Source organism: Nymphaea colorata, chromosome 4 (genome assembly GCF_008831285.2).
Source record: "Nymphaea colorata isolate Beijing-Zhang1983 chromosome 4, ASM883128v2, whole genome shotgun sequence".
NCBI classification, from domain to species: domain Eukaryota; kingdom Viridiplantae; phylum Streptophyta; class Magnoliopsida; order Nymphaeales; family Nymphaeaceae; genus Nymphaea; species Nymphaea colorata.
The window spans coordinates 22,780,511-22,806,224 of record NC_045141.1 but is presented as its reverse complement, the minus strand read 5'-3'; the positions used below and the strand labels follow the sequence as shown (position 1 = coordinate 22,806,224).

Sequence of the window (25,714 nt, the reverse complement as noted above, 5' to 3'; positions counted from 1 at the left end):
TAGCCTGATATGGCCTTTGAAAGTCAATGAACCGAATTTATCTGATTATTAATCAAATCCATATTCATTATACAGTCTTCCATTCCGGGTCCATCCTTGAACTAACTCTGCGACCCAACCAACTAGAGTTGGCAAAGACGTGTAAAGATCCAATCCCTGAAATGGGTTCTGAGGTTGGAGCGCAGGCTGCATTGTATGCCAGATGAGATATGGCTCTGGCGATGGGACAACCCAGCGATGACTAGAACTCTCTCGCTCAGCAGCTTGTGTCTGGGTCAGTCTGCAGATGCAACTTTAGATATGGTAGGGAGATGGGTGCATGATATGAAACAGAGTTGAAAAAAATACATGACTTGGTTAGAAAAATTAATAAATATGAAACACATAATCTTTCTTTACATTTTCTGTTGCATTAACGATGGTCGCTTGAGCTTAGTTGGTGGTGTTCAAGCTCTCTGGGGAGGAAGCAGTTGAACCTTGGGGGTTTGGTATTGCGAAGACAAAAGTCTGCCTCTTCCCATCAGATTAGCAGCAGATGGTGAAATACTTCAAGTTACTACATCATGTATTGTTATTAACAAAGAATATCACAATCACATATGATTGTGATATAATGAGCGAAGGTAGCAAGTCTTCATTTTTTTCATGCAATAAATGAGGGGTTCAAATCCACATTTTTTTGCAAGATCAAATCAGAAAATATAAAGTTTGCGTTGGCCTCGTATGGTATCGGCGAAGGGGCGACATAATAATAAGCATGGGCTGAGGCGCTTCCCATGAGAAACAGTATTAACGACACTGAGTTCTATGCTTAGCGTTCGTAGATCCTTTATTTGAATTTTATGATTTAAACATTCTTTTTCCATGATTTTCTTTTCACTTAAGTAAGTCTGATTTTTCTGGGTTCACCAACCCAGGGGAACCGATCTGTCGGCCATTTAAGTTGAGAGAGAAAGGGAGTTTGGATACTCCATTTTCGTTTTCTATGGGCGTAATGAGGATCCACAGGGCATATCACTACTGTTGAAAAAAGGAGGAATGGGGGAGCCGTAGTTGATGATGAGTGTTGTGTCTAAACCAAGTGGCTGGCAGGAGTAGGGCGCATTCATAAACTTCTACGTATGACGCGGCCATGTTGATAAAGTATTGAGTTGAGAAGCTCTATTATAGCCAAACAAGACTAAGCAGCACGTAAACGAAACAAAACAAAACAAACCAGTGGCGTCACGTCAGAATTGATTCAGAATTTGGCTGACAATCAGTTATTGTTTGGAAGACATAATTATTGAGATAAACCCTACGCTTACCAACAGGATAGCGTTCTTTTCCATTTTTTTAAAAATTCTTTCATGCACGAGCGAGCGCATGTGTCTCTAATTGGCCCCAAAAAATGCACATATTTTCTTGCTGGGTTTCAGTCAGAGCTTGGATGTAGATAGATAGACATGATACTTCCATAAGCTCCCCTGAAAGCATGTCAGCATCATAATAATAGAGGACAGCATGCTACTACATAAGCCCATGGCTGCATTCCAGTGGCCAAAGTAAGAAGCTTCTCAAGAGCATGCATTCATCCTGAAGCAATTAGGCTCCAAATTATTTTAGACTTGCATAACGTAGACTTGCATCATAGACTTAATGTTGATACACAAAACTAAGCAGCACGTAGACTTGCATCACTTTTAAATAAATTGAAAAAACAACCCTTATTTAAACCTATTGGATGGGTTGAAGTGGCATAACGTTCTTGGTTCAACTTCACTGGCCGCGGTCACCGTCTCCAATGCACCATCGCCAAATGCATTGCAAGATCCTCGCAATGTTCAGAGTCAAGTTCATGGAAATGTGCTCACCCAAGCGCAAGTCCCTCCACCACCTGCTATAATTTGCATCACATATTGAAAGAATTTTGTATTTTGTGGACCAGTGGGTCGTATTTTTCTCAATAGAGGGAAAGCTCTGATGTATTACAACATGGTCCGGACTCGATCAAGTTTTAACTTAATTTAAAGAAAGGAGCATTGAATGCCAGTGGCCCTGGAGAGTTCCGATGCCATCAGAAACGGACACACAAAAGAGGGACATAGAAATGGTAGTGGAATACATCTAAATAAACTAACATAAAAACAAGTGAGAAGTAAGATGAAAGCGTACCCAGAGACCTCCCTGAGCTGTCTTTCGTGCATTGTCTGCACCATATTGAAGTTCAGCCTACCCAAGTCATGTTGCATTTGCAATCTGCAGTCCGTCCTCTCGAATGTCTCAGTTTGCTCTCCAACCTCGTGCCTGTCAACCCTTCTGTGAAAGGACACCTGCAGGGCACCCTGTACATCCATCCTCTGGTCCATGATGCAGCTCAGCTTATCCTGCGCTCTGAAGAGAAGCTATATTGCCTGCAGGGCACCTTGTACATCCATCTCCTGGTCGATGATGGAGCTTATCCTGCGCTCTGAAGAGAATATATGGAGCTGCATCAGAATGTGCGTCTATATCAACCTCTTATTTGCGTGACCTATGATGTTTTCTTTGTACAAAAATAGAATGCATTTGCATGCAATTTCTGAAAATAAAACAGCCCCACCCCACGAAATATAAGTTTGACGATTACTTTTCCTACTGTTTCTATTTTTAGACCAAATATAAGTTTGAAAAAAATGGCATATTGATCAAATGATGGTATTTTTCACAAATGAATTTCATGCTATATATATAAATATATATATATATATATTCCTTAGTCTTTCTAGATCGGCGTGGACAAGTGTCCGATTTGGTTGTTCCTTCGTTAAAATAATTTGGAGCCTAATTGCTTCAGGATGAATGCATGCTCTTGAGAAGCTTCTTACTTTGGCCACTGGAATGCAGCCATGGGCTTATGTAGTAGCATGCTGTCCTCTATTATTATGATGCTGACATGCTGTCAGGGGAGCTTATGGAAGTATCATGTCTATCTATCTACATCCAAGCTCTGACTGAAACCCAGCAAAAAAATATGTGCATTTTTTGGGGCCAATTAGAGACACATGCGCTCGCTCGTGCATGAAAGAATTTTTAAAAAATGGAAAAGAATGCTATCCTGTTGGTAAGCGTAGGGTTTATCTCAATAGTTATGTCTTCCAAACAAGAACTGATTCTCAGCCAAATTCTGAATCAATTCTGACGTGACGCCACTGGTTTGTTTTGTTTTGTTTTGTTTACGTGCTGCTTAGTTTTGTTTGGCCATAATAGAGCTTCTCAACTCAATACTTTATCAACATGGCCGCGTCATACGTAGAAGTTTATGCATGCACCCTACTCCTGCCACTTCGTTTAGACACAACACTCATCATCAACTACGGCTCCCTCATTCCTCCTTTTTTCAACAGTAGTGATATGCCCTGTGGATCCTCATTACGCCCATAGAAAACGAAAATGGAGCTTGCTTTGTCGAATTCCGGTATGTGAAATTCGATCTCGATCGTAAGCAATGCCCGTAAAGATTATATTACCTGAGTAAGCATGCAAGACGCCTGTGAAGATTATTCTATCTACTTGAGCATGCTAGTCGCCTGCGTATCATGCTATGCTTAAAATAATACATGCTAGGCAATATTGATTCGAAGCATGAATTCAAAGCATGAAGTATGCTAGTCTAAATCAGTTCTGAAGCTCTCTGATTTCTGCAACATGTGCTTCAAGAGTGTTGTGCGAGAGAGAGGGTTTCTCAAACCTTTCGAAGTTTCCCTTTTGCATCATAGTAGTTGATGACGGGAAAGTTCAACTTGTTGAAGACCTTGAGGCGTTTCTCTATGGTCTCTATGTTGTCATCTATACGTCCCTAGGAACAAACCACCAAAGCAAGGCACCATATCAGGATCAAGAAAATAACTAAGCAGCTAACATGGGAACAAGATAGAACAGAAAGACATGTATTTTAAGAGGAAGCTTAACCTGATTACGGTTAAGCACCCGTCTTATCATCTCTTCTTCAGGGCACTCCAGGAAAAGAACAAGTTCTGGTTCTGCACCAATCTGCATTCTCAAACTCTAGTAATAAGTATCCCAAGATTGGCATTGAAGAACAGTCTATATCAGTATAAAAGAAGAAATAAATATTCATCACAAGGTAAGTTCACAACAGAGGAAAAAGAACAGTTAAATTTTGCTTGGATATAGCAGTAAAAAACTTAAACAGGGGGTGGCTTGAATTTTGCCAGAAAATTTTTCACCATTGACATAAACCATGGAGCTACAATGCTACACAAGCTCAACAGTGTAGAACGCTTTTAGACTGTAGGTTTTTCCCTTCTATTCTTCTGCACTTAGTGTGTGTGCAAGTGAAGTTCTCAATACAACATAAAACAACTTAACAATCTTGACAAACAACCAAATTCAACTCCAGGTCCGATGATTTTGGGACAGAAACTCTAATATACTGATTTCTCTTCTGAATTGGATGAGCTGACCATACCTAAATACCAATTAGGTCAGTCTGACATCCAATCCAAACATGAAAATAATTTGTTTATCTGCTGCTGGGAATGATAGCATCATCAATTGACAGAAGTTTAGTTCAAAGATCATGAATACTGAGGAAAAGGAAAAGGATTTGGTGTCCTTTTTGGTGAGGGTATCATAATAAGTTGTCTGTGTTCTGTACCTATAACCAATAAGATGTAGCAAAGAAGCAACAGTTCATTCAGTGATTAAGAAAGCCAAATACGTTAGGTGTCCATATGTCAAGGCCATCAGTAACAAGTCATAGTAGCCAGACACTTTAGGTTATCAATATCTCGTACCAAAAAATATTAACAGACAGCCAACAACTCAAAAGATAAACCAAATGTAGAAATGAACACCTAAAGAACGTTATTATGGCCACAGGAGAAAAGAACGATTTCATCTGAGTGAACGTTGAGCAATTTCTCTACTCTATCTCAGAAGGAGAAATATATTCATCCATCATTGTTTCCCCAAGACAGAAAAAAGAAAGAAACTCACGATATGTTCAAATGCAACACGATTGTCCTCACTTCGAGGAAAACCATCAATAAGAAATTTATCATTCTCACTTGCTTTAATTCCTTTTTTTATCAAGGACACAGTAATGTCTGATGGAACAATCTTTCCCTCCTTAATCGTATCACGTATCATTTCCCTGAGAAGAAGAAACAAAGAAAAGAGCAAAAAAATGTTACAAGTCAAGCAGAAGAATGAGTGGTAGAACAAAGTTTAATGCAGAGTGAAGTAAATGGAATACCCTTTTTTGGAATTAGAATAAATATTTCTCCTCAGTAGTTCTCCTGCACTTAGATGTGTAAAACCAAAAGCTTCCACAATTTTTGCACACTGTGTGCCCTTTCCACTGCCAGGACCCCCTAGACAAATCAGACTTCGCATCACTCCAGAAGAGGATCCATTGCAAATTCCTCAAGGGTTGTAATGAAATTACAGTAACTTAAAGACTCAATAAGAAGAAAGAAAAGAAGGGAAACTAAAACATAGTAAAGGCACATTTGGCAACTTAACAACAGCTAGGAGAAAAAAAAAAGTGGAAAACAAGAAAAGAAATACTTAATTGTGAACCCATACAGTGAGGTGTAGTTGCACCAGAACATCATGGCAAAAGAAAATTCACAACCCACCAGATATACATCATGTACAAAGAGAGAGATCTTGACAGAACAGCATGTTTATGTTGTCTTTACTCTTTACCATTGTTATGGTGATGGACTTGTATGAAAGGTACAATAAAGAAAACGTTGCCAACTTTTGTATGGGACACATTCATAACAATCCTGGCTTACCTAAAACAAAAGCAATATGTAGTTCTTTCTCAGAAACAGCATCTTTATCCTGCATAGAGCATTAAAAAATATATATGCCATTACAGGCCACACCAGCATGGATTCTGTAAATCATTGTTGGATAATTAAATGGCATAAAGCACAAGCACGAAAAGATCACTTCTCCCATTCTTTTGTGCCAACAAATAATGAGGTCTATCTCTTTATCTTAATGGCATTTCATTGGGATTCAAAGACAAACGCATTCTAAACTTGGTTGAACTCATGCTAGAATACCTAAGCCCCATGGAACGAGTAAGATTATTTTCATTTCATGGCAGAACTTGGATTTTTAACAATTAAAATATCAGTGTAAGATGAGGATGTTTGGATGTTATTGGTTATATGGTAACCAGCAAGCATCTGCATGAAAATGTACTAAGCTGCATTAAGGATATTGATACATACACCAAAGTTGAAAGATGACAGTCTTACATGTGATTATGTAACATTACAGGAATCAACCAAAAAATGCTATTGAAGCTTAGTATTTGCATGTGCTATAAATTAGAGCAGTCACACCCTACTAATGAATTTTTCAAAAGACCACAAAATTATACAGTGCCTGCTTCTACCCTATAAACAATGTCAACGCAAAACAATATATATATATTATATATATATATATATATAGTATTTGCATGTGCTATTAATAACATCCAAATTAGAGCAGTCACACCCTACTAATGAATTTTTTAGAATACCACAAAGTTATACAGTGCCTGCTTCTACCCTATAAACAATGTCAACGCAAGATCATGAACATTATTATGCCTCCTGAACTTTATGTCTCACCCGGTTTATTTGTTGTTCATGAACCCAATACTGAAGAAATAAGACAAGCTAAAAATATGAAGTTGAAAGAGAAGGAGCTGATTTAGACGTGTGTCTCCTCTATATGCTGCACATTGTCTCATTTTGCACTGAATGTGAAATGTATTCATTCTCATCAAGCAAAAGTTTGCATGTTGAGTCATAATTATATCATAGGGCAATTACCAGTAAAGAAGCTTTCGTTCTGCAGACCTCCACAAAATTCCACGCAGTTGGATCCTTCACAGGAATAAACAGGAAAAAAGAGAAATATGTAAATAACAGTCAAAAGGTCTATGAGAATATTCGTAATGTATTGATGCACAAACAATGAAACTGAAGAATATAAATTTCAAGATTCACTAGACAGGAAAGAAGACTAAAGAGATTCTTAAGCACAATTAATGGATGAAGAAGGAAGAGAATAACGTTTAAAATGTTGAGAAATATAAGGAAAAAAAAAAACTAACTCTGTGATAGCAACTGCCACTTTATTTCAAGGCATATAGTTTTCCATAAGAAAGCCAAAGAATTCATGTACGGAAAATATTAGCGACAGTCGTAGCGAGGAATATACTGAGAAGCCGGCCATATTTCTCTATCCGCTGCATATTTTTGTGTTTTCTTGACGCGCTAAAACACACCCACGAGGGCATTAATACCTTGGAACAACATTTACCATACAATTTGCAAAATATTTGGTATCTTTGCTTTAGTCAAGAAACAAGAATGCAAACGAGATGATGCTTGAAACTCTTTGGACATCTAAGAACAATGCACGTCCTGTCCAATTAATATGTACAGAAAAACAAGCAAACGAAGGGATAATATCTCTATCAAGCCACACTTAACACAGATAGAACTCCTGAAACACTAATCCAGCAAACCCCACAAATTAATCAACACGTAAAACCCCTCAAATGGTCCAACAAAAAGACGACAAGCATGCATTTTTCAATATTTAAGCAGTTGGATCAAATCCGTACCATTGGCAGATTGCAAAGACAATTCGTAATTCATTGTCTGAGACAAATATTGATGAGACAATAAGAATATCGAACGCCAACATCCAAAAATCAGGTAATGTCTACACTTACCGCCAACTCTCGAGCGCGATCAAAAAATAACACCGCGAAGGCACAGAGGAATGAAATCCACCAATAACTATTTACTTTCATGACCGGATAAACAGACTCAAAACCAAAGAACTCTCAATCACATTATTATAGAAACGATGCCACAGGGACAGATGGAGAAGTAGAATGGCCATGGACCATCACAGAACCCACCTTGGGTGAAGAGGCGATGGCACGAGAAGGCAAAAGGAGGAGAGAGGAGATGGTTGCTCTCCTCCACATGTTCTCACCAATGATATTGAGCTGCGCGTTGTCGTCGTCTTTGCGGTGCTCTGCTCATCGCATGAGAGGCCCGTCTTCCCTCATCTGCAGCCTGAGTCGTTGCGTCGGAAGCGGAAACGGGTCGATGGCGTCGACGCAACGACCCCCCACCGATGAACTACGTGGATTCGCTCCTTCTCCTCCAGATGGGGAGTGCTGGGTTGGCTTTTCTTGATCTCCTAGGGTCGTTCAACACTCTCTCTCTCTCTCTCTCTCTCTTTCTCTCTTCCGTCCGGGCGCGGGGGCGGGTGAATTAATTTGATCGGAACGCTTTAATCGGCCACGGGATCGCTGGCCCGTAAGCTTTCTGGTTGCAAGTGCCAAGCAAGTAACTGGGGGCGTTTGTGCTCCTTGCATGTGAGATTGAGGAGATTTGCGACATCACCAAAAAGAATCACCGCCGATAATGTGAGGTCTGACTCCTTTCACCGGACCTCAGATCATGTAGGTTGTTCAACAAGTCGAGTTAACTCGGATTCAAACTCAAATTTGTATGCTTAAACTCAACTCAAGAGAGAGTCTATGAAACTAGACGAATTCAAGTTAATGAATGAACGAGTCGAGTTGGAGAAGTTTGATAAAATGCATAGTAGAGAAATATACAAAAATTTGTTTCCCTTACTATCACAAAAAAACAAAAAAAAGTTACTCCAATAGGCTTCCTTTTGCCTGGTTCAAGGCTATGGAATTCGAGTTCCCTCATCTCAGCTCAAACTTAATCAAGCTGAGTCGAGCTTGCCAACTCGAGTTCGACCTATGGGTTTTAAGACTAAAACTGAGCTCAAGTTGGCCCAGCTTGGCTCGTGAACACCCTGCTTTACGTATGGACAATTTCAAATTGTCATTTTTATACACCGGTGAAATCAAGTGTTCGTTTGCTCTACGTAGGTTAGAAGTAAAACAGCTCTTAAGTGTTAAAAAGTTATGAAATATTGAAAATTATAGCACTGTAGACATGAATTATTGAATTAAAAAGTTTAGTACAATGGCGTGGGACGATGTGTGTCTAATGTGAAGGACATATTCTTATAGCTCTTCTATATTTTAAGTTACAATAGTGTACACGACGTTACAGATTTATGGATAAATGCGGTATACTGAGTTGGCATTGTCATAGGCGTAGTATGTATGCATTGTTATAGCATTAGTACACACTGTGAATTTATATATAAATGTTCTACGAAATACCAAAAAATTTAGTAGTTTTATACCATGTTCAGATTTCATATTACATGATATACTCTTTTACACGTTGTGATACGAGGGACATAGCATAACTAGTCATCTTGAGGGACGCGGAGCTGATGCATCCTCAGTTTGATTCACATGAATGTGACTCCTCTATACTAAAAAAAGTGATTTTCATGGCACTCAAGTTGAATGGTGTACCATATAACCATCCATGTCCTAAAAGTAGCTTTACTTTTTTTTTTTTTTGAAGTGTTTGGGTGACATGAAAATTGGTTCCGAAAAACTTAACTTTGACAAATCCTCTTTTTGGAAAGAGATCAAATAACTTCTCCCCCTTACGGGTTATGTACAAAAGCCTCTGTGTCCCATGTATCAGCCAAACACGCCCTTAGTTTAGATCACAAAACTAGTTTTCTTAATTAAACACCTTTTTTTAAAACCAATATATGTAACAACGGTCCACGGTCAAAACAGGAACCGTTTGCTTATTCAAATATAAAATTTAAAATCTTAGACAATTCAATCCAATCAATGAAGAAACGGATAACTGATCGTTGATCGATCACCCACAGACAGCACTTCTGTGGGTCTTTTTTTTCCTTCTAGACCTTCCAAGTCCACGTATGATTAGAGTTAGCAAGAAAACCTAAAAAGATAATTAGTCGCCAAAATTGTGGAGGCATAAATGTAACGACCAATGTCTTGCTGATAACTTAAGAAGCTCCGCATTTGGTACATGCTTGGCTTGATATTCTTTACTTTCGGGAAAAAAGAAAAAAACTGAATGTTATTAATAATGCGATCAGTAATAGTTTTCCAAAGTCCTCCATTTCAAAAAGCAGCTAGGGATTTGGTAGTAAATAAGATCATGGGCACTTCCTTTTCTATGACTGTATATTCATTTTTAGTTGATTTGTAGATATGAGCGTTGCCTAACCCTATATTACCGCGACTCTGATTGCAAGTTCCACTTCCCATTACAGGCGGCGTTATTTAAAAAAAAACGCCTATTATACGTTAAAAACGACATTTCCATATAAAACGGGAATATAACGCGTTTTAAAAAAAATGGTAAAAAATAAAAGATGCGTATAAAATGTGTATTATACGCGTCTTCCATGTTTTTTTAAAGGCACACAGTGAGTTTTTTTTAAAATGGCATGCGTGTAATATTTGTAAAAGAATTGGTTTTTTTAAACTTGGACGCTCATTTTAATGGCAAAAACGTCTTTTTAAAAGAAAATTGGGGTTAACTTCCCGCCATCCTCTCCTTGGTCTCCCGAAATGCCAGCGGGAAAATCTCTCTGTTTATAGTTTATTCCTGCCTCTTGCTGGAGTTCACGTTGCGAGGGGAAGAGTTTATTAACTTTATTTCTCTGAATTTTTAAGTTGGCAAATTGTTTTAGAGGTGTACCTAAAATTTGTTGCCTATTTAGCCATTTTCCAATGTTTTTTTAATTTCTCATTTATTTTATTTTTATATAATTGTTAGGATTTATTTATTTATTTTTTAAAAATTTGCGGTCTTTTTCCCATTTTATTTCCAAGATTGTTTTCTTCGTCGTATTATACCTATTTTTTTTCTCGCCGTATTATACCCGTACATGTCTTTTGTGACAATAAAAACAACTAGGGTGGGTAAGCACAACCAGGGCATCTCGATGGCAAGGCAGGCCATAGGCGAAATTAGCCTCGACTCGATTAAGAGAGGTTATCTAGCACTAAGCCGAGTAGAGGATGCCATTCCATTATTTCTAGAAGACCACCCACCTGTAAGGGAGGTTACTCGAGAGGGTTTTGGAGAAGCTGTAAGGAGACACCACAGTCGGGGCATCTGCTGAAGGGTGCCATGTTTGGCATAGGGAGGGTAACTCCATCCCAGCCGAAGACGCTGAGGTTGCACGCGACCACAGGAGGAACCGGTAGGATTTGGAGCGTGTCGCGACACCACCAGGCAGGTCGGGACCCGGCATCAGGTGATGCGGAACACACCAAGATACTGAGGACACTTGAGTGGGACACAGCCAGGACACTTCTGGCGAGATCAGAAACGGGACACGTAAGGATGTATGGAGGGATACGCCGATCAGGAAGGGACGCGAGATTAGAGACACGCACAGGACACAATGGAGAGCCGAGGCGAGACACGTGCCTCGGTAAAGCGAGACACGCCGAGAGACTAGCGACACTCTAGCGGGATGCGGAGGGTGTTGGGTATCGGATACGGGTCTGGATTGTACCAGAGGGTTGGATCCGCGAGTTTGTAACCCCGACCAAGCGGTAAAAGAATTCCGATTAGGACTGTAGATCGTTTTGTGGGGCTTGGAGGGACCCAGATCCACTTTTGCTGAGTCTACCGCTGAACCGAGTTTCTTCATGGACTCGGGCGGGTTTTTGGGCACCGACCCGATTCTATAAGCGTATCAAACCGAGTCTCTCTTCTTCTCCTTCTTCATGTTCTGAAACAATTTCCAGAAAGGTTTCCAGCACCCAAGTTGCCGGCGAGTTTGATCAAATGGCCACCATGGTATTCCATCTTTTTCTTAGAAGAAAACTATGCAAATCCGACAAAACTATGCAAATCCGACGATTGGAGCAGCCGCATGGGTGCGATGGCTGTTTTCTTCATTGGCAGATGGGGCTTTGTTCTCCGGCAACGTGGTGGGTTTCCAGAGATCTCTGTCCTCAGAACACTTCACGACCCTACCCTTTGGGTAAACTCTTACCGGGGAGTTTGCCGGCAGAGATACCCCCTCCTGGACTTAATTTCATTGCCTATCCCTCTTCTTCCAAAGAACGCAGGCCAACCCCTTTCCATTCACTGTTCCATTGCCTTCCGCCTACACCTCCAGCGTGCGACGATCTATTCCACTGCAGTCGCCATCATTCCCTAGTGCTCTATCTTCAAATCCCATCCATTTTAGCCCCTTGGTTCGTCGATCACAGTTCATATGCAATAGGGAACTGCGTTCTCTATCACCACCGGACAGAACTCTGCTCTCAGAGCCATAGCTCCCTATTCCGGTGTCGGATCGCTGCACGGATTGCCCATCGTCTTCCTGACTCATCTACGGTTCCAACGAACCCTAAGGCCAGTGGATCCGAGCAGCGACGCGAAATCTGTAGATGATCCACGTTGCCCCTTTTCCGCGACACTGCCACTGCTACACCAGAGGACATCTGTCTGATCAGCAGAGCATAACTTCGGCCCCTGGTGTTGGATAGAGGTGAGAAAGGGCTTATTGGATTCCTCACTTACACACGGTTCCAACGAGCTATAGATCGCATCAAACGGAGTTGCGAGCGTGATTTTGGAGATCTGCAAAGTCGCCCTTCGTTCACAGTGGAGAAACAAGAGAAGCCTGCGATTCTACTCCTTCAACGAGCCTCTTCCACATAACCAGCTCCCTTCAATCCATTACGCCCCATTGATGAGCGTGATCTTGGGTTAGTGACCGCACCTCGGCCGCCTTCGGCAGCACTCGGAGGTGGGGTTCCTTCAGTTGGTATCAGAGCGGATGCTCATGGCGGCGAATCGATCTGTGTTTGCGGCATGATGCTACGTTGGCTATTGCAGAAATTGTTTTGGCCCTTCATCATTGTGGCTTTGTATTTTCAATTGGTTAGTCTTTTTACTTGTGTATTTTATCTTGTTGGTACTTTCTATGTTAGCGCTTTTAAATTTGCATTCCCTGCTGGATGACCTTATTTGTGTTTTGTCAATCAGGAAAAACAATTTTTTAGTATTGTGGCAGTTTGTTTTTCTGAAAGCATCGCATAAGTAATGGCCTGATAAATAGGCATTTGAATTTTCTTATCCTCACATTTCAAGAAAATTGTGTATATTTGTAAGTCATGTTAAGTTCATGTTAAAAAATGTTTCAAACAAAATGTAATATATACATTTTGCCATGATACGTGATTCGCGGTCTTTTTCCTATTTTATTTTCAAGATTTTTTTCTTCGCTGTATTATACTTGTTTTTTTTTCTTGCCGTATTATACCCGTACATGTCTTTTGTGACAATAGAAACAATTAGGGTGGGTAAGCACAACCAGGGCATCTCGATGGCAAGGCAGGCCATAGGCGAAATTAGCTTCGACTCGATTAAGGGAGGTTATCTAGCACTAAGCCGAGGTAGAGGATGCCATTCTATTATTTCTGGAAGACCACCCGCCTGTAAGGGAGGTTACTCGAGAGGGTTTTGGAGAAGCTGTAAGGAGACACCACGGTCGGGGCATCTGCTGAAGGGTGCCCTGTTTGGCATAGGGAGGGTAACTCCATCCCAACCGAAGACGCTGAGGTTGCACGCGACCACAAGAGGAACCGGTAGGCTTTGGAGCGTGTCTCGACACCACCAGGCAGGACGGGACCCGACATCAGGTGATGTGGAACACGCCAAGATACTGAGGACATTTGAGTGGGATACAACCCGGACACTTCTGGCGAGATCAGAAACGGGACACATAAGGATGTATGGAGGGATACGCCGATCAGGAAGGGACGCGAGATTAGAGACACGCACGGGACGCAATGGAGAGCCGAGGTGAGACACGCGCCTCGGTAAAGCGAGACACGCCGAGAGAGCTCCAGCGGGACACGGCGGGTGTTGGGTACCGGATACGGGTTCGGATTGTACCAGAGGGTTGGATCCGCGAGTCTATAACCCCGACCAAGCGGTAAAAGAATTCTGATTGGGACTGTGGATCGTTTTGTGGGGCTTGGAGGGACCCAGATCCACTTTTGCTGAGTCTACCGCTGAACCGAGTTTCTTAATGGATTCGAGCGGGTTTTTGGGCACCGACCCGATTCTATAAGCATATCAAACCGAGTCTCTCTTCTTCTCCTTCTTCATGTTCTGACGCAATTTCCAGAAGGGTTTCCGGCACCCAAATTGCCTGGCGAGTTTGATCAAATGGCCACCATGGTATTCCATCTTTTTCTTAGAAGAAAACTTTGCAAATCCGATGATTGGAGCAGCCACGTGGGTGCGATGGCTGTTTTCTTCATCGGCAGATAGGGCTTTGTTCTCCAGCAACGTGGTGCGTTTCCGGTGATCTCTGTCCTTAGAACACTTCATGACCCTACCCTTTGGGTGAACTCTTACCGGGGAGTTTGCCGGAGGAGATACCCCCGGCTGGACCTAATTTGATTGCCTGTCCCTCTTCTTCCGCAGAACGTAGGCCAGCCCTTCCATTCACTGTTCCATTGCCTTCCGCCTACACCTCCAGCGTATTTCGGCGACGATCTATTCCACTGCAGTCGCCATCATTCCCCAGTGCTCTATCTCCAAATCCCATCCATTTTACCCTCTTGGTTCGTCGATCACAGTTCATCCGCAATAGGGAACTGCGTTCTCTATCACCACCGGACAAAACTCTGCTCTCAGAGCTATAGATACCTATTCCGGTGTCGGATCGCTGCACAGATTAGCCCATCGTCTTCCTGACTCATCTACGGTTCCAACGAACCCCAGGGCGAGTGGATCCGAGCAGTGCTGTAGATGATCCACGTTGCCCCTTTTCTGCGACATTGCCACTGCTACACCAGAGGACATCTGTCTGATCAGCAGAGCATAACTTCGGCCTCCTGTGTTGGATAGAGGTGAGAAAGGGCTCATTGGATTCCTAACTTACACGCGGTTCCAACGAGCTATAGATCGCATGAACGGAGTTGCGAGCGTGATTCTGGAGATCTGCGAAGTTGCCCTTTGTTCACAATGGAGAAACGAGAGAAGCCTGCGATTCTACTCCTTCAACGAGCCTCTTCCACATAACCAGCTCCCTTCAATCCATTACGCCCCATTGATGAGCGTGATCTTGGGTTAGTGACCGCACCTCGGCCGCCTTCGGCAGCACTCGGAGGTGGGGTTCCTTCAGTTGGTATCAGAGCGGATGCTCATGGCGGCGAATCGAAGTTGGAGACGACATACATTGGCTTCTCCAAGTTATCGGCGCTGATTTTCTGGAAGGTTTCACCGGTCGAGCAGTAGATCATTGGATTCAAGTACGTCTCAAGCACCTTCCAAAAAATTTTCAGAATTTTTCAGGCTGTGGTTTGCGAGGAATCGATTTTTGAAGAGATGCGGTTTAACAGACGCTGTTCTTTCCCATTTTCCTGCGACCATTGATCATTTCGGCATCGAATCCGTCAAATCATTAATCCAAAACGTGTTGATGATCAAACCAGAAGATTCCTGACGAATTCCCGAGGAAATCGGGCCCACGAATGCCTGATTTGGCCAACAAACGAGATCATAATCGAATTTTGAAGTTCACTGGGGCGTTTTTCCGGCGTCGAAGAAGAACTTCGGCGACATTCGAAGAAACCGGCGCCATGTTCTTCGGTCTCCAGCAGAATCCTGTGCAACGTGTCCGAAATAGCCTCAGGTCGCCGAGATTCGCGCGTCCCATGGAGTCGCGTGCCACCGCGTTCTCGATGCTCGTCGAATCCCGCCAAGACTCTCGCTCCACACGCGTCGTCAATATCGACGAGTCCCGCTTCACACGCGTCGGGTTATTTACAATGGGTGCGACAACGTGTCGTCGTGTCCCTGTATTTACAGCAGGTGTCCGGTCGGGAGACCACCTGATTCTTCACTGTTCTTCCTTTCTCAGTCGGCAGAAAAACCAGAAACTTCATCAACTTTGAAGCACCGGCGCTGCTTTCTCAGGCAGCCATTTGGGTCGAGAAGATATCCGTTGAAATCGTCTTCCTCTTGCCTTTCTGCCCACCAAATTTCAGAATTTTTGGTGCAGACAGCAGGGCGCAGAGAATTTTTGAGTGCCGACTACTCTGAGCTGATTCCTGGAACTGAGTACAAGCTGCGGTTGAACAGAGAAGGTGTCACTCTGGGCTTAACGAGTTTTTGATTGGGAATGACCGTGACAACAAGCTTGGAGGCGTTGGATTCCTACAGATGTCTTCTATTTTTTGGTCAAAGTTTCATGAATTTTGAACCAATCTACAAGAAGTTATCGATTTTGAATGAGCAAAGGTCCCTGGAGCGGCTGATAGAGAAAGTGAGTGTTGCTGTGCTGGGACGCAGCTGGAGTTGGAGTCTTCACGCTATTTTCGTGTGGAGTTATCCTGGAGCTGGGACTTTGGGCATCCACTCCCAAGGGTGACAGCTACCTCCTGACCAAATTTGAGGAATTTTGGAAGGCTCTGTGATTTTCTAAAAATCCGCGAGTGGAGCGCTATCCTGACCGTTGCTGGAACCAGACTTGCAAGGGGGATCCTTGCTTGCGCGCCATTTTGTCACACTATCACCTGAACATCCGGTACGATTTCAGCCACTTTTCCTTTGATTTGCTGATATTATTCTTGGTTTGAGTTCTTGTTGTCATGCAGAGGCATTTTCTGTCGGCTGCTAGCTGTTGCAGAGGAGGAGCGAGGAGCAGGAGCTGCCTTGGCAGCATGCCTGCCCGCTGCTAGCTGTTGCAGAGGAGGAGCGAGGAGCAGGAGCTGCCTTGGCAGCGCCCTTACACCGGCGTTTAACGGCGCTTGCCTCACCCCATTCACTTTTTACTGATGCGGTTTTACATATGTTCTAGTGATGCTTCTCCACCTAAGAAATTTTTATGCTTAATCTTTTCATATTCTGGTGACTGCCCTGTTCTTGTTGGAGGAGACCTTGCGGTAGTGTTGCTGGAAGCTGGTTAGTGAGCTGAAGAAGCTGAAACCGAATTTATTGATCTTGTTAGAAGTCATAGCTTACGCCGAGCTAAGCGGCGCTTGCTCCTTCTTCATATTCGTCTATCAACAGGGGTTAAAATGTGGCAATTGTCATTCTCGCTAACGTAAAATGGTGTAGGTAAAATGGTGTTCTAAAAGAACAGTTTTTGAGTGGCGAACAAGTATCATAAATTCTTAAGTTAAAGACATTCTATTTATGTAAAAAGGAAGAATGTTATGTTACGTAATACTATAACTTTAAGTAATTGAACCTATTAACTTAGACTGAGAGTTGAGAGCTCTACAGAAGGACGGCCGGCGGGAAAAGGAGACGACCCTGCAAATACCTCTACGAAAAAACGGTACGCCGATCTCCTTTTGAGATTGCTTTTGAGATTTTTCAGTACGGCAGGCTTCGTGAAATTGCAAACGTATTGATGGTACTGAAATGAAATCTGCCAGAATGGAACAGTTACGGCGGCAGATTTCATTTCATTTCAGAGAAGGTTTGGTAGGGTGAAGTTTGATGATAATATTGAAAAATTCGAGAGAACGGACTTCAGATTGCAAGTGCATCATGATTTGGCTAGGTTGGACTTCAACATGGTGCAAAGAAGACGCTCAGGGAGTTCTCCGGGTACAATCCACCATTGATTAATGTCTTATGTTTAAAATTGTTGCTGGTTTGCATCTTTGTGGCTAAACCATGATTCCATTGTTTTGGGTGTTTGCAGGTGGCGGAGAGACTTGGGCTTGGACGAAGACATTTCCATGAACGTGACTCTCAACGTTGCATGGATTTTCACATCCATTTGGCTTGGGTTAGAGATCATTTTTAAAGGGCATTTACTTTCAATTTTATACTTATGAACTTATGTTGAGAGCAAATTTATTTACTACTTTGTTGAAAATTAAATGCTATGTATGTACATGAATCCTTCAGTAAAGTTTGGGGCTGAATCACATGATTGTGGATGACTTTCTCTGCTTGATCTCCTTCCCCATGAAAATCTTATCTAGCTGCTCTTTTGAAATATGAACAGAGTTATTTTGGTGAATTTGTTCTGGAAAAGTTAATTCCTTGTACTCTTTCAGCCGATCTGTGTTTGCGGCATGGTGCTACGTTGGCTATTGTAGAAATTGTTTTGGCCCTTCATCATTGTAGCTTTGTATTTTCAATTGGTTAGTCTTTTTACTTGTGTATTTTATATTGTTGGTACTTTTTATGTTAGCGTTTGCATTCACTGCTGGATGACCTTATTTGTGTTTTGTCAATCAGGAAAAGCAATTTTTTAGTATTGTGGCAGTTTGTTTCTCTAAAAGCATGGCAAAAGTAATGGCCTGATAAATAGGCCTTTGATTTTTCTTATCCTCACATTTCAAGAAAATTGTGTATATTTGTAAATCATGTATCATGGCAAAATGTATATATTACATTTTGTTTGAAACATTTTTTAACATGAACTTAACATGATTTACAAATATACACAATTTTCTTGAAATGTGAGGATAAGAAAATTCAAATGCCTATTTATCAGGCCATTACTTATGCGATGCTTTCAGAGAAACAAACTGCCACAATACTAAAAAATTGTTTTTCCTGATTGACAAAACACAAATAAGGTCATCCAGCAGGGAATGCAAATTTAAAAGCGCTAACATAGAAAGTACCAACAAGATAAAATATACAAGTAAAAAGACTAACCAATTGAAAATACAAAGCCACAATGATGAAGGGCCAAAACAATTTCTGCAATAGCCAACGTAGCACCATGCCGCAAACACAGATCGGCTGAAAGAGTACAAGGAATTAACTTTTCCAGAACAAATTCACCAAAATAACTCGGTTCATATTTCACAAGAGCAGCTAGATAAGATTTTCATGGGGAAGGAGATTAAGCAGAGAAAGTCATCCACAATCATGTGATTCAGCCCCAAACTTTACTGAAGGATTCATGTACATACATAGCATTTAATTTTCAACAAAGTAGTAGATCGTCGACAAGTAGTAAATAAATTTGCTCTCAACACAAGTTCATAAGTATAAAATTGAAAATAAATGCCCTTTGTAAACGATCTCTAACCCAACGCCAAATGGATGGGAAAATCCTTTCTCTGCTTGATCTCCTTCCCCATCTTTATTTATTCTTTTGGGATTCATGAGCTTCTTTTGTTTATATTTTAAGTCTTGCTTTTAAGAAAGAGTGAACGCTTTACAATCAAAGTTTCTTCTCCGTTTTGTTGGTTTATGGCTTTATGCCATTTTAACCAAACATGGGAAAAACTGTCACTAGTGAATCTTGTCTACTTTCTCCTGTTTTTTCCATTTGTTAAAAAAAAAATCGTTTTCAATAGAATTGAAACGAAGCACGACCTCCACATTTACAGGGATAAAAGTGTAAGCAGGACTTGGATATTTGATGGAGCCCATTGTATTTTGATGCCGAAGCAGCTTGCAATGAGAGAGATGTGGATTCAGTGGGTACGCCATAACTGGGGGCTAATATGCAAAGCACTTGCATCTGGCTATATGATATCCACTTCTTGTAAGTGTTATTTGACTAAAAAATAGCACTGTACAAACTAGATTTTAAAATGTTGAGAGGTAAAAATACATGTTTGTCATGCTAGTGTGATATGACTTGAGAATACATTGCAAAAATAGCACTGTACAATCCCCGTTTTATTTATTTAATGATACTAATTAATATAATAAAGCTTGACATTTTATTTTGAATGGAAGATCCCCAACTTAGGACTACGATACTAAAAGAGAATTGGTCGGTCACCACATCCCGTAGATCGACTTTTTAAGTCGCTAGAGTCTCGAAGCAAATGTGTTGACTTTTAAATTATGAATCAGATGGCATTGGTTAGATGAATTGTTTGTTGCGAAGAATCTGAGAGTATTCACTGTTAAATTTTTATTTCCCTCTTTCAATAATATATATATATATATATATATATATATATATATTATATATATATAGAGAGAGAGAGAGAGAGAGAGAGATTCTTTTGTTTTTTTAAGAAATCTGATGAGAAGATGTATAAGGGAAAACAAACAGAAAGAACAAACACCCATATTCACGAAGCCTGCGATACTGAAAAATCTTTAAGCAATCTCAAAAGGATTAATGAATCTGCCTGCTCTCAAAAGGCGTACGTAGAAAGATCATGCAAAACACACAAAAGCTTGAAAGTTGGGAAAGAGGAAGAGGAGGAGATCGGCGTACCGCTTTTCTGTTCCTTCAACGGCGAATCTGCAGAGGTATTTGCGGAGGGACTGTAAAAAAATCATGCCAATCTCGCGATACAGTAGCCATTAACTGCACGCCTCTGCGCAGTGATTGGCAGCGAAAATTTAATCAGTGATTGGCAGCGAAAATTTAATCATCGATGGCATCCAAAAAAGTAAGACCTCTAACACGTTATGCCCATACGCAAAGGAAAGGAAGGCAGGTAAGCCTTATTATGAAAATGTGAATTATTCCTCCTGTCACTGTGTGTGCTAACTGTGCAATGTTCCACCAACTATTTTTTCGGCTCAATCGGATCTCCTTCCGTAAAGGATTGAGCATAGCAGGCAGACAAAATCACACATAACAGAAACCAGATCTCTAAACTTTTTTCCAAAAAATGTTTTACACAAAAAGTGAACTTTGTAAATACTAATTAAACTAAAGGTAATTTAATTCAAGTTGGTTTTATGAAAAATTTTGAATTTTATACCCATAGAACTTCGATGTTACAAGAGCCATCCATTTCTTATAATTTTCATAATTAAGAACATTATTAATCCCAAAACGATAAACTTAATATATGTTTTTTTACTAAAATATTCTTAACATAATATTTATTAGGCTAGAGTGCATAATGGTACTTTAACATATCAGCCATTTTGTTTTTGCACTTATGGTGTGAGACTTGGATAAAAAACTGAGACACTCGTCAATTAGAGTATTGCACATAAGTAGTGCCCATTTTTTATCGCAGAATGCCATGAGAATGCTTACTGGTCTGTTTGCTTTCCAACTGCTGGATATTGCAGCGTCTCCATTTGAACAAACTCTAGATTCTAATTGGAACAGAAGATCAGCTTTGCCACTGTCTAGCATGAAAGTTGAAGGATCAAACACGTCTCCATTTGAATAAAATCTGGATTCTAATTTAGCAAAAAGGTGAAATAACAACTGCAGTGGTTCGTATTGATTTATTTGATTGCTAGTCTTCCATTACAAGTCATAATGCGAATGCATGGAAAATTTAGACAACTGAAGATATTTAAATGATCATATTTGCTGTCAAATCGAAAGGATACTGAAACTAAACAATGCAAACAAAGTGGATTTTAGCATATAAGTGTTTCAACTGTAAATTTAGAGGCATGAAAGGACAAATGCGCAAGATCCATGAATACCATATTATATTAAAAATAAGTATATGAATTGAACTTCTTGAGGTAGAGTATGGTTGGCTGAGCTTAGGCCCTGATAACATATATAATATGAAATTATATTTATATTTTCATTCATTTTCATTTACAAATACTGTATTTCTATATTAAACATGAACATTTTATTTTCTTCATTAAAATTGAATCGAGTCAAGCTGGACTTGGGTTTGGATCTTGATGATCAGGCCTCGGGTTCGGCCATGGCATGGGCTTCTAGGCTGGCTAGAGCCTGATCCAAGCCGATGTCAACACTACTTGACATTTTGTTAATGTGATATGAGAGTGGTTAAAAAAATGGAACTACCGTTTGTTCTTTTGTTCTCTGCATATCATAAGAGTGACATGCAAAGATAACACATACTTGAGTGTTTTGAATATCTATAGAGCTTTCAACATATCATCTCCAGTTATGATGGATATGAAAAAAATTGAGTGGTTAGACTTGCATCTACTATGTGCATTGACATTTCTTCTTTATTTGATCCTTGGCCTGCATGAAAATTCTTACATTGTTGACTTGATAAGTTGATTGACTTTCCATTAGTTTCCAAGTTAAGCTCATGGCTGCTACCTACAGTCTCTTTATCATCAATAAACCTTATGGATTAATTTTTTACAAGGTAGCTATCTGTTTCTCTTTCTTATTTCCTAGAGAACGGTCTTCCATGATTTGGATAATTGAGGTTTCTAAGAAATCAGCACTTTACTTGTTATGTTTTTGTATGAAGAGACATTTGGTTTTTCAACTACAATTTTTATTTCTTTAACTCTTTGATAATCATTATCTACTCATCCTCCAGGATTATGGATCAACAAAACGCATGGTCACAAATGATTGCTTGTGAATAGCAAGTCTGTGACATTCAACAAATTCAATTTCCCAACAGTTGTCTCAAATGGTGGGTTGTACAAGTGGATTTAATGTCTTTTCACTAAACGTGCAAGATTTTTCACTATAAAAGGCCACCATGAGCTTTGGTTACATAATGCATAAAACAATCTTAAAGAGTTGAAGTTCAATAAACATGAGAAACTAAATCTGATTTTTGTGGAAAGATTTTCTTTTTCTGTTATCGTTAATTTTGATTGATCTTGTTGGGATTCTTTCCTTGAATCTCTCCAGAATGGTTGTCTTTCAACCTTAACATCATCTCTCAAACTGGATGATGAATCTAAAAGTCCAAGTTTGCTGCAAACTTTACAAAATGTTATCATGCCATTTCTTTGGCAGTGATTCGGCGAGCCCAAATTTGCTTCATGAAGTTTTTTTGTGAAGGTAGTAGAAGCGATTCAGAAAACCTAAGTTTTATTCTTCAAGATTTTCTTCACATAATCGAGTTGGTGGAGAACGCAATGATGTATTTGGTCATTTGCAGGCCACCTATGGGTTTCATTGTTCATCATCAAGCATCTTGCTCTAATACCAAGTTAAAAAATAAAAAAGAAGTAAAACAAATAAAAACCAACAATGAAAATATTCTTTTCACTAAGGGGCCGTTTGATGGGTGGAAAAGTGGAATCAGAAATAAATTTCCGAAAATTTATTTTTGGAATTGAAGAATCGAAAATAAAATTCAATTTTTCTAAAACCATGTTTTGTTTGTTACAGAAGAATTATTTTTCTGGAAAAAGATTTCATTGTTTGATGGAAATAGTGAGGAAAAGGAGGAAGAAGGGAAGCAAAGAGGAGGAAGAAGCGAGCGAGGGAAGGGAGGAGAAGGAAGAAGGGAAGGGAAGAGAGGAGGAGGAGGAGGAAGAAGGGAGCGGAAGAAAGACGATGCCATTTCCCCTTCTTCCTCTTTCCCCTTCGTTCTCCCTTTCCCCTTCACCAATTTCCTCCCTCTCCCCCTTTCACCCATAGCTTGATCCTATCGACCATTTTCCTTTCCTGAAAACACAATTACCAATATACTGAAATGTCTCACAGATATAGCATCCTAAAATCAGAAGCTACAAACTCACCTGCAACGGAGCGACCTTCCCTTTCATCCTGGCGAAATCTGAATAGTGCAGAGAAGCACGAAACGGCGGATGTCTCAGTGTTTGGAGACGGGGCAGGAGACTACGGAAGAAGACCATCTTCGACTTCGGCTTCTTCTTGAAGAGGCAGCACAAACAGGGAAGTAGTTGAAGGTTTCAGAAAAATCGTGTTTTTTTAACGGCAGAAATGCAAAGGAATGGAACTTTCGCAAATACCAAACACGGTTTTGCGCAGCCGCAGGTAGTTCTTCGAACTTCCAGAACTTCTGAACTTGCTGCAAAAGACGGTATCGCGTGGTTAAAACCTTTATAAGAGTGAGTGAGAAAAATGGCAGCTGCTACTCCTTCCTGAAATGATCTTCTTCTTCTATTCCCTCTGGTGTTTCGGTTCTTCCCCCCTCTCGTTCTTCCCTCTCATCAATCTCATCCCGTCGAGTTTTAAACCGAAGGGGGTCGTCAAGCTCCGTCCCACTCTGGCAGTTCCACGACGCCGATGATAAACGTTCCCATTGAAGAGACCACGCCATCTCTTGGCAGAGGACGGTGGACGGGAACCCATTCACCACAACTGCTTGGGATTTCCTTTACGAGCGACTAGGAAGACGCAGAAGAAAGGGAATAACCAGCGGAGGAGAGACGGTAGAGTGGAACGCGAGCATGCCCTAACGTCCTTGTTGTTCCTTTCCATGAGACCTTGTTTTTTTGGGTTTGACTAAGAAGATAGTAAAAAATTGCAACTGTTTCATAAAACATGAAAAATTAATACATGTGCATTTTAAATGTACCTAAAACGTCCTTTCACAAATTTATAGATCCAATATAAAACATAAGGGAAATTCATAGATTACAGGATCCAATATAAAACATAAGGGAAATTCATAGATTACAGGCCGCTAGTTAGGGATAAAAACCAGACCCTCCATTTTTTTACTGAAATAAAACCATCATATTAATTTGATATAAAACATGTTGTACTTTTAGTTGTTTTTACAATGGGCTCTGTAGTCATCTTCGCGTGTAACCTGTCAAACATTTGTGTGTTTTTGTGTAAACGGAGGTTGTGTGCACATGTTTTGTGATGAATAATGTTTTGTGACAAACAATATTTTTGTAATTTTGTTTGAGATTTCTTATGACATTTTGAGATTGTAACAGTGAACTATTAGTTTTAGTTTAATGCTTTTTTTCATTTTATTATTTTTGAGAATATAAAATTAGCTGTATCTGCGTATCCAAAAAATTTGAAAATTGTCGTGCAGCCGTTTGGATAAGAGAAATAAGGGGTCATAACTTGTAGTAAAAAATTGCAACAGTTTCATAATTTAAAAGGAGCATGAGAAATTAACATATATGCATTCTAAATGTACCTAAAACGTCCTTTCACAAATTTATAGATTCAATATAAAACATAGTTGTTAAGTCATTTTACTTAAAATGATCTGACACCCAAGTTTTTCTTCGTGTAATGCATATCCCAACTCATGTTTAAAAAATTCAAATGGCGATCTTGCCTTTTTAATTCTTTCTGAAGTTTAAGAAAAACATGCTTCTTTGAGTCACTCGATGGTCATTTTCATGGCATTCAATAGTGGAAATCTCCAAGCATCCAATGCAAAATCGCATCAGAGATAATTGACTTTCTTTTAGTCTGGAGATCACAAAAGAAAAGGAGAAGAAGCTGATGGAAAGTCAAAATAAATATCCATTGTCTGAACAAAAAAAAACGAGGTCAACAAAGCCGGGTGAAGAGGAAAATGGTACGGGGGACTTTGGAAAGAGCTAGATGAGAACAGTCAAATTATAATTTTAAAATTTTAATAAGAATTGAAATATAACCTTTTAAAAAATTTATATAAAATAAATCAAATTTTTAAAATTTACATATAAATTAAAAAAAAAGTTTTAAACGAAGCCCCTGGCTCCACCCATGTTTTGGACAACATTACCAGGTTGGTCGAGTATTTCATTTTTCTATCCTCATCGCTTTAGTTAAAAAAACATGTTTACAGTTACCGCACCTCTTCATTAAAAAATTTACATATTTTAGCACCCCTTTATGCTTACGTTATTAATGAGTTATGGGCCTTCAAAGGATATATCATAGCTAGATATTGATTTTTGAATTATTAAAATAAACTTAATATATGTTTTTGCTACTGCTTATGTATTGGTGCCCCTTTACAAGACCTTACTTAATTTTTCATGGTTTGCCTTGCCCCACTCATTGCACCAACCCTCTCGGAGATGACCTCGTGTGAACTTGCGTTTAACTAAATCGAATGGCAAAAATGCAATTCTAAAGCTGATTGTGATCAGGAAAGTGGGTATGATTTTTTTTCATCTGATATGAATCTAAACATGTGAATATCTGAAAA

At 40.1% G+C, this 25,714-nt stretch overlaps 1 protein-coding gene across 9 annotated transcripts; it reads right to left on the bottom strand.

Moving 5' to 3' along the window:
- Positions 1 to 1,544: 1,544 nt before the first annotated feature.
- LOC116252429 (UMP-CMP kinase-like) lies at positions 1,545 to 24,036 on the bottom strand. 9 transcript variants are annotated; one of them, XM_050077309.1, is made up of 10 exons: positions 23,556 to 24,036; positions 23,322 to 23,456; positions 20,920 to 21,014; positions 20,140 to 20,242; positions 6,825 to 6,878; positions 5,240 to 5,344; positions 4,981 to 5,137; positions 3,931 to 4,011; positions 3,710 to 3,817; positions 1,545 to 2,468 (listed from the first exon to the last, which is right to left on the bottom strand). In XM_050077309.1, the coding sequence occupies exons 4-10, from the start codon at positions 20,202 to 20,204 to the stop codon at positions 2,385 to 2,387; spliced, it is 654 nt and encodes a 217-aa protein (XP_049933266.1). In that variant the 5' UTR covers positions 20,205 to 20,242; positions 20,920 to 21,014; positions 23,322 to 23,456; positions 23,556 to 24,036; the 3' UTR covers positions 1,545 to 2,384. The 9 variants fall into 9 exon arrangements, 7 of the variants coding, with proteins under 7 accessions (XP_049933266.1, XP_049933262.1, XP_049933263.1 ...); XM_050077305.1 differs by having other exon boundaries at positions 23,322 to 23,453; XR_007573153.1 differs by lacking the exons at positions 20,140 to 20,242; positions 20,920 to 21,014; positions 23,322 to 23,456; positions 23,556 to 24,036 and adding exons at positions 5,787 to 5,835; positions 7,928 to 17,858 and having other exon boundaries at positions 1,545 to 1,879; positions 2,155 to 2,468; positions 5,240 to 5,357.
- Positions 24,037 to 25,714: the final 1,678 nt, after the last annotated feature.